The sequence below is a fragment of the Populus trichocarpa genome, chromosome 6, assembly GCF_000002775.5.
Source record: "Populus trichocarpa isolate Nisqually-1 chromosome 6, P.trichocarpa_v4.1, whole genome shotgun sequence".
Classification (NCBI taxonomy): Eukaryota; Viridiplantae; Streptophyta; class Magnoliopsida; order Malpighiales; family Salicaceae; genus Populus; species Populus trichocarpa.
In genome coordinates, this window is record NC_037290.2 from 20,554,340 (window position 1) to 20,563,980 (window position 9,641).

A 9,641-nucleotide genomic window follows, 5' to 3' on the forward strand; every position below is an offset into this window, starting at 1 on the left:
ATAATAATAATAATAATAAATTGTTCATGAAAATTAGATTCATATCAATTTTTTTATTCTTATAATTTTTAAATAGATTTTGAACATGATTTTATTATATTTATGATTTTTTTTTGTTTTCAACCACACATAAAATATGAACATACTATTTTGATATTTTTTTGTTAACTTCCTTTAACAGCCATAAAATATTTTTGTTTTAAGAAAAAAAATGATTCTAGTTAAAAACAAGTTGTGTTCGCTAAGATAAAAAAAAGATATGATAATAAAAAAAATTATTTTAATAGAATAAAAAATGACAATATAACAATGGCAAAACAATTTCTTGAGACCAGAATTTTTTTTTTATTTAAAGAAATTTTGGTCCCCGCATAATGTAATGCAAACACACAAACTAGGCTCAGCTATATAAACTTATACAGTAAAAGTTAAAAAAAATAAAAAATAAAAAATAAAAAGAACACCATAATACGAGAAAATTTATTATTACCTGGCGTGTTTTACAATGACATTTAGTGAGTTTAATATGATTAAAAATTACGAAAAATGAAATATACTTTTTTTTTTTTTTATCATAACTGAATTTTTAATAAATTACTATTTAAAAACTCTTACCATGAATGTTATTTTTTTTTAATAATTGACTACTTTTATCCTTAAAAAAACTAAGGAGACATTACCTCAGAAGAAGGGCACACATTACTAAATCTTAAATAACTAAATAAGAGAAGAGTAGGCCCAACAAGCCGAAGCCCAAGCTACCTTAACCCACTCCCGTTTTCACGTCTGACTAAAACCCTGAAACCCTAATTTCATTTTGCAGCCGCTATATAATGCTAAAAGCTTGGGACATTTAAACACTGCTGCAATCCCTAGCACCGAGAACTCTGTGCCGCCTGCCTCTCTAGCTCTCTACCTTTCCGATTTCCAGGTCTGCAATTCACATTCTATCTCCGTCGCAATGTCTCTCTCAAAATACAATAAACTGTCTTTCCTCTCTGAACGTATTTGTTTGTGGTGTGTGTAGGTAAGCGGTAAAGATGGCAGAAGCAGCTGTGGTGGCTCCACCAAACCCGGAAGTTATTCAGCCACACCACGATGTCAAGCTCTTCAATCGCTGGACTTTCGAGGATATTACCGTAGGTTTTTTTTTTCCTATCTCTCAGTGGTTCTGCATTAATCGATCTGTGTTATGGAATCTTGTTTGGCTAATTATGTAATTATAAGTGATCTGCCTTTTCTAGGATTTGTAGTTTTTGCTGTGTTTCTTTTACTTTATCGGGAATGTGATACGATAAGTGTTTAATTTCAAAAAGATTTGTTATTGTTTGCTTCTGCCGTTTTTGGTATTGAATAATTTATAGAAGCATTAGTTAGGGTTTTAGTTTACATGATTTGCTTTTAAATGGGTCTGCAATTAATTTGTTTCGTGTTTTGGTGCATGGATAGATTTAATAGATTTTTTGGATGACTGGTGGTTTTCATTGCTGTATTATTCATGTGGGATTTTCTCTTATACATAGACGTGGTTTTTGATATTTTAGATAAGCAGATGAGGTCGAAAATTGTACTAAAAAACTTCGTTGTTGGAAAATCGTGTAATATTTGTGTTTTAACAATGTGTCAACTGGGAAGAAGATAGAGGTGGTTTGACTTCTTATGAGTGATTATGGTTCCTGTTTGTTATTTGTTTTTGTAGGTAATTTGATTTGAATTTTACTGAATTGCATAGTGTTGAAAGCTTAGCAGGTTTCATGTATTTGGTTCTGGTCATTTTTTACTAGTAGCTGTGTTTTGTTTGTAGTTTGAGTTGATCTAATTCGTTCATGATACCTGGGACAGTAATGGGTGGTTTAGGGATTTCTGAAACTGATGGATCACACATCTTAACAATTGCCTAAAAAATTGCTGAGCTGTATAATGTTATTGAACCTGGGAATTAATTTGTTTGTTGTGGATCAGGTAAATGACATTTCTCTTGCTGACTATATTGGAGTCCAAGCTAAGCATGCTACATATGTCCCACACACAGCTGGGAGATACTCTGTCAAGCGTTTCAGGAAGGCCCAATGCCCAATTGTTGAAAGGCTTACAAACTCACTGCAGATGCACGGCAGAAACAACGGAAAGAAACTGAAGGCTGTGACCATTATCAAACATGCTATGGAGATTATTCACCTTTTGACTGACCAGAACCCAGTCCAAGTTATTGTTGATGCTGTTGTCAACAGGTCTGTCATTAATTACATCTTTTTTTCTTCTCGTAGATTGCTCACTGCTGAGATTATCAGCAGATTATTTGAATATGGTCTGTTCTGTATTTTTTTTTATGATCTGTTACTGTTGGCTACCCGCTTGACAATTTTTTTGATCTATAACAGTGGGCCTCGTGAAGATGCTACTCGTATTGGCTCAGCTGGTGTTGTCAGGCGTCAGGCTGTTGATATTTCACCTCTTAGACGTGTAAACCAAGCCTTGTATCTCCTTACCACTGGTGCTCGTGAGGCTGCTTTTAGGAACATCAAGACCATAGCTGAATGCTTGGCTGATGAACTTATCAATGCAGCCAAGGGTTCCTCAAACAGGTTTTTTTCTTTCCTCCTTGGCTGTTCCTTTCATAATTGTTTTTCTGTGCTCTTGGTGATTGTTTTCATTTTCTTCAGCTATGCCATCAAGAAGAAGGATGAGATTGAAAGAGTTGCCAAGGCCAACCGTTGAAGAATCTATTTAGAATGGTGGGTGGAGTTTTGTTATTCCTTAGACATTTTTTTTAACTTTTGAGGGTCTTAATTATTTGGACATGATAATTATGTTTTGTTTGCTGTCCGTTGCAGAGAGTTTCTTGTTTTTTTTTTGGAGTTCCATTATAATGCTAAGAATGCAGTAGCAACTTTAATTCTTGCTGTGTTTTTGGTTTTTCTTGATGGTTGGGCGGCTTCGTTTAGCTGAGCATCTCGTATTTTATCTTGTTTTAGTTATAGTTTGGCTTAGAGTAGGAGTCTTGTTAGCTTACAATATTGGTATCTGTCGTTCCCTCTGGGAGGTCATGGTAGGAATTTTGTTTTTCTCCTAGGAGGCCTCTACCCGAGTAATTTCGGATGGCGTTGGATCATCTAAATCGTCGAGCCATCTGAAATCACGTCTTATGGCTATTATAAAAAAAGATTGGCATGTGCTTTAAACATTATACCCAGAATTGTAAAACCAGCTAGAATCCCAAAAAACATTATACCCAGAATTGTAAAACCAGCTAGAATCCCAAAAAACATTATACCCAGAATTATCTATCATGAAGTAGGAATATCATGAGCATCTCAACACGAAAATCTGTATAAGATTACATTAAATTAAAAACTTGCTAAGCTTTTTAAATTTGAAACATTAGTATTCTGTATTGCTTCCTTTACCTCGCGTAAACACTATTGTTTTTACATTAACATGGAGATTCCTCTAATTTTGCAAAATAAATGAATAGTTTCTGTAATTTGAAAAACTAATGAATTAGTTTATTGACTCGAGCTCAATTCAATATTATTTTTTAATTTACTTCTGGTCAATCTTTCTATATTATTTGCCATTTAAAAAATAAATAAATTAAAAACCAACATAAAATGGATTTATTATGAGTAATTAACTAGTTTTTAAAACTAAGAATAAACTATTTTTTTTATTTTGCAATTTAAAAGAACTAATTTATAATATAAATGTCATGCTCCTCTCACTTTTCGGACCAAAGCGCGACATTACCAGGCGCAAACATCTCTAGCTTTATTAGTTTTAAAATGATGAAATTTGTTCCATCAACCACATGAAGAACACTGTGATGGGTAATCGTAAACGACCATTCATAAGTGATTCTTCCTTAATGCTCGACAACAATCCTAACTGGAAGAAGGAAATAGCCCAATGTACAACATAATATTGTCAGTCGCAGATCAAAGAATCACCACCGCTCTGTTTCTCAATCAATGGGTCCGTGAATGACAATCCATCAACAAAATTCGGTTCCATGAACTCATCACGAGGCTCCGGTCTAACAAACGATATACTTTTGCTGGAGTGTATATATATTTGTGTGTGTACTGAAATGGGTTTTTGAGAACAAACAATTTGATTGATTATTGAGTGGTTGCTGTTATTATAATGACATTTTGATATAATTTTCTGTTTTGTAGTTGGGATATTGATTTATCACTGGCCATTCTACTAGATAGTTCTAATAATAATTAATTTATTGAAAAACAAGTTGGTGAACTTTTGTTGTTTCTGACAGGTATTTGATGGACTTATGGTTCCGAAGGATATATATATATATATATATATATATAACAGTTTTCTAAAAGATAAATAAAAATAAAATAAAATAAATTAGATATGCACAATGATTGTTAATTAACTTTTATTACCATATATAACCACAAGATAAACTTAAACTTGTAATTTTTCTGTGTTGACTCAACGTGTAACTTTGAAAAGGTAACTTGCATTATTGAGTGTTTTCTTAACTTGGTTGAACCAGAACCAATGGTACTTATCTGCTGAATGGTGTTTATGTTGCCTTAACATTGAAATTGCACCACAAGTCTTGTAATCTCATTTTGAATCAATGTTGATTTTGAGTATTTATAAGTAAATATTAACGTCCAATCAACTTAAATTATGTTCATCCCACTAGCAGGATGAGTTCAAGCAACGACTGCTTTCGTATAAGTTTAGGTGGTAGTGGTAATAAATAATTTCAGACGGTCTTAAAGAATCATCTTAATATAAAATAAGTTATTAAATAAAATTTTAAAATATAATTTTTATTATTCTTCAATATATTTCTTCAAGTGAAAATACTGAGATTACAAGATAGATTTATATTATTTTCTTACATATTTTCTTAAGTGAAAGTTATTTGGACTTGAAACTACAAGTCCATATTACCTTGTGCTTAATTTTTTATCAAATAAATAAAATAGTAAGATTTGAACTCGTGATCGCTTGGTTATCAAGACTCTGATACCATGTCAAAAAATCATCTCAACACAAAAGTTTAAGTTGTTAAATGAAGTCTCAAGATATGATTTATATTATTCTCTAAAAATGTGATAGGATGAGCTTGTTATGAACCCCTCGTTCTTGGTCTGATGCTGTCCTGTTAGACTGGTTTAGCATGCTTGATTTATAGCACCAAAATTCTTAACATGGAGATGAGTTGTAGCTTAGGGTCTATGAATCAGGGGACGGTTAGTGTCCCAAGACCTGATAACTGGACACACTTGCAATCCTGATCAGTGTGACTTTATTATAGAATAATATAAATCATATCCTGAGACCTCACCTAAAAGTTTAAGCTATTAGGTTGAAATGATTTTTTGACATGGTATCAGAATCTTGATGATCAAGTGGTCTCGAGTTCGAATCTCATCATCCTCATTTATTTGATAAAAAAATTAAGCACAAGGTAATGTGGGTCTATGCAAGTTTCAAACCCAAAAGGCTTTCACTTGAGGGGGTGTGTTAGAGAATAATATAAATCATATCATGAAACGTCATCCAACAGTTTAAGTTATTGAGTTGAGATGGTTCTTTAACCGGTTTAATATTGTATGATAAATTATGCCACTGATGGCGTGACTACAAAAAGCAGACAGATGGAGCACAGGATATCATTACGGAACTAATGTCTAACACGAAATTTTATATGCAATTATGCTGGATTAATTTCACATTATTTCCTGCTTCCTTCTTTCCTGTTTCTGTGCCATCCATGTCAATGGACAACTAAATGCACAGCTATGCTAACATTCTAACTTCTATTGCCATGAAGAATAAGTTCATTGTACCCAGCTTGATGGATTAACTTTTTAGCTGATTCCTTCTTTCATTTCTCAATAAATTAATTCTATTATTTCACAAATGTCATCTCCTGATAAGTCTGTCTGTATAAATTTCCCCAGATTTTAACGTGGATGACTGACAATGGGTACTTCGAACTTGCATCACACGACGTTGCCATTCGGCTGGACTTGATCACAAAAGTTCATGGGATAGAACAAGCACAAAAGCACTTCAACAATACTCCATAACAATTGAAAATACTTCGTGCACTTCTTAACTGCTATGCCAAAGCAAAATCTGTGGAAAAAGCAGTCTGTCGCGCAGGAGATGAAGACCCTAGGTTATGCTTACACATCCTTGGTTTACAATATCATTTTAAAATTTTATTTTCAGACTGGAAACATTGAGAAAATTGACAGTCTAATGCAAGAAATGGAGCAAAATGGCATTGCCAGTGACAAATTTGCACATTCCATACAACTGAGTGCATACACGTCTGTTTCTGACGTTGAGGGCATTGAGAAGACTCTGACAAGGATGGATTCTGATCCCAACTTTTTTTTTGACTGGACCACTTACACTGTTGCTGCGAAAGGTTATACAAAGTTGGACTTGTTGACAAAGGCTCTGGAAATGCTGAAGAAATCTGACAGACTAATCTCAGGTAAAAGAAGGGGAACAGCATATGATTCTCTTATCACCTATATGCTGCAACAGGGAAGAAGACAAATGAAGTCTTAAGAATTTGGGAACTTTACAAGAAGAATGAGAAGGTTTACAAAGAGGCATATATTAGTATCACAGCCTCTTTACTTAAGTTAGATGACTTTGAAATCGCAGAAAAGATTTCATGGAGCTATTAAGGCTTATTTGGAGAAAGTGAAGGATTTCATGGAGCTATTAAGGCGTATTTGGAGAAAGTGAAGGATTTCATGGAGCTATTAAGGCGTAATCATATTATTTCTTTAGATATTCAAGAAAGATTGTTGAATCACATTAAGGACACGGACTCAAGCTCAGATGTGCTCAGTGCTTTGAATAACAATTACCTTGGATTCTCTTGACAATTATTGCAAATCAGGGAGACACAAATCTGAAATTTTTTTTTTTTTTTTTTGGGGGGGGGGTTGTGTTTCTTCTGGTACTCCTCTGTTTAGCAGTGCTTTGGTCCATGATCAAGCAACTTCTCCTTGCAGATTTGCTAGGAAACTGCCGAGTCACCTTAACTTCCGTCACCCCGCTGAAATGATTTTTTTCTTTTTTGTCTTCAAGAGAAGTTTGAAATCCTTACGAACTAGATTAGTATCAAATACATGGAAAAGTAAAGCATGTTCATGGTCTTATTTGGCAATGAGGTTTCTTTTCCACTGGGAGTGCAAATGATCAAGAAAGTAATCTTGGTTTCTAAGCACAGCTGGACCCCTGGTAATGACAGTGTGAATGTCTGTCTGAAAAAACTTGAAAGTGGAAGCTGTTGAATTTCTCAACCAGGATAAAAAGATACGATCTCTGTCAATATTCATGACAATTGAGTTATTACACACAATGTGGTTTGAAATTCAAATTGTGATTCTTCAGTGCTACTGAATCGAAACTAAAGCCAGAGGATTATTGCAGCCAGGGCAGACCAAGTAGAGCTTCAGGGAGGAACACATCAGATACAATCCCGGGGAACTTTCTGAAGTGAAAACTGCAGATGGCTGGCTATTTACTGTGTAGGCCAAGTGAAGCTGCAAATAGCATTGTAGCTCACAAGCAAATGGATGGCTAGATTCTGTGAAAAGGGTTTGCAACATGTCAAGTGAAATGCATCAGATGCCCATAAATGTAAAACGGAGGGCGAGACCGTAATCCCAGTCAATATCATGGTTTAAATCTCCTTACAGTACCACCCTCCTTGAAACATTCTCTCCCTGTGAACTTGAAAAAGACATTCCGTGTTGTTAGGTCAATTAATTTCGTACAGTGTCAGTAGTTTCTGTCCTAAAAAGGGACTCCTGACCAGGTGCTCTGCTCGGTTTTACAGTCCAACAAAAAACAATTTCGGTATCTTATTGGATTAATGGTTGCATGGAATGGTTTCTCTAAATTTGGATCAAAGGATGAAAACAAATCCGAGGGGGTTAGCTGCAATCCCTATGCATATTGGATTTTAATAATGGTTACCACAAAAATAAATAAATAAAATCATTTGAGGTGTCTTCAGAAAGCGTAGCGTAATAGCAAAAAACTTGAGATCTCCATAGCAAGTCTCAAGTTCGAGTCAGGACGTGCACCTCTTATAAAAGCCTGGGACAGCCGGGGTTTTACTCGCTCACCTGGACCCACAAAGTGCACTTTCCGGAGGTGGGGTTTCCTCGAATCCAAAAAAAAAAAAATCATTTAAGGCTTTATTATATTTTATACTCTTAATTTATACATAATCCCATAAACTGTCATGTTAATTAGAAATATGATTTAGTTTTCATGTTTTTTTTATTATTATTAATTAAGTATAAAGTTAAATGGTGTGGAGTTTTCATCGTACATGAATTTACTATTCACCCTAACATATTTTAATGTGAATTACAATATTGTTATTTTTGAAAATTTTTAATTTGGTTTTTAAACTTTTTTTAGCACAGCTTAGCCCTTTGAGTTCAAATTAAAGCTCAATTGCATTTCGAGGGGGGGGTTGAGGGTTAGATTGAAAGACAGGGGACTGAAGTACAAAACACAGGTAACATAAGTGGCGTGTGTAAATTTACTTGTGAAGTATATTTTTGTCCCTAATTTTTTTTTTGCTATTAGATGATTGGTCCTTTGAAGTTTGTAAAATTCATTTCAGTAGTAAACTTCATTTTCAATATTTTTCGATTCTTAGTGGGTGAGAGGAGAAAAAGAAAATGGCCGGAATCCGGCCTAGAGAAAGAAAGATGTCATTTCAATGATTCCGATAACAAAAATATTATATTTTTGTTTCAAATAGTTTCATATGATGAAGAGAGTTTGACTTGAGAGTTTGTTTTGCCTTGAAAGTGCCACAAAAACACAAATCTGAGATCGGGAAGAAATTGGTTACCAGGTTGATTCTTGGTTTTGGACTGGTTTTTGCGCTTTTAGAGCTTAGAGATTGGTTTCACACGGTTATTATGGTGGTTTCTAGGTGTTTTGTGTTGAAAATAGAATTTTGAAGGGAAAAGACCAGGCACCTCGATTTCCCAGCCACAATAGTGGCTGAAATTTGGATATGCTAGGGGATGCATCGTTTTTTTTCTCGACTGATCTGAGGTGGATGATGTTTTTTTTTTTAAAAAAAAAAGAGGTGTGTGACTGAACCTGACTTTGCAGGCCCATTGGTCATGGGCCAAGCGCTAGGCATGTCCTCATTCTTTTCTTTCTTTCTTTTTTATAGTTTTGATTTTTTTAAAAAATTTTGAATTTTTTTTATATTTTTTAAAAATAATTTTTAAGTTCGTATTTTACTTCTTTGTGATTTTATTTTTTTTATCTTATTTATCCTTTTTTACATAGTTATTAATTTTTAGTTATATTGGATTTGTTAAATTTTTGAAGAGATTAGTAATATTCATTTGTAATTTAAATATATTTTATATATACATTAATTTTATTTTTAGAAAAAAAAATATTTATTTCTTATGATAATTTTAATATATGCAGCCTTACATAGTATGCTTTTACTTTTATTTTATCTAATAAATCTTGTGAGTGCGTCGATTTCTATTTGATATTGAATTTAATGAATAAATATCTTAATATACATTTGTCTCTCAGTTTTTCTTATTTTTTTAGAAAAAAATAGCAAACCAAAAATG

The 9,641-nt window shown here is 33.5% G+C and overlaps 1 protein-coding gene across 1 annotated transcript; it reads left to right on the forward strand.

Moving 5' to 3' along the window:
- Nucleotides 1-765: 765 nt before the first annotated feature.
- On the forward strand, nucleotides 766-2,896 carry LOC7479501 (40S ribosomal protein S5). The gene is made up of 5 exons (XM_002309242.4): nucleotides 766-931; nucleotides 1,028-1,139; nucleotides 1,963-2,231; nucleotides 2,382-2,585; nucleotides 2,664-2,896. Exons 2-5 carry the CDS (start codon nucleotides 1,041-1,043, stop codon nucleotides 2,716-2,718), a joined length of 627 nt encoding a protein of 208 aa, XP_002309278.1. The 5' UTR covers nucleotides 766-931; nucleotides 1,028-1,040; the 3' UTR covers nucleotides 2,719-2,896.
- The last annotated feature ends 6,745 nt before the right edge of the window (nucleotides 2,897-9,641 follow it).

What these genes read in the sequence shown, in the direction of transcription:
- LOC7479501 (XM_002309242.4), top strand. Translation starts at nt 1,041, where the DNA reads ATGGCAGAAGCAGCTGTGGTGGCTCCACCAAACCCGGAAGTTATTCAG. An exon ending in GTTGATGCTGTTGTCAACAG is followed by an intron (nt 2,232 to 2,381) that starts GTCTGTCATTAA and finishes GATCTATAACAG; the next exon opens with TGGGCCTCGTGAAGATGCTA. An exon ending in GCCAAGGGTTCCTCAAACAG is followed by an intron (nt 2,586 to 2,663) that starts GTTTTTTTCTTT and finishes CATTTTCTTCAG; the next exon opens with CTATGCCATCAAGAAGAAGG.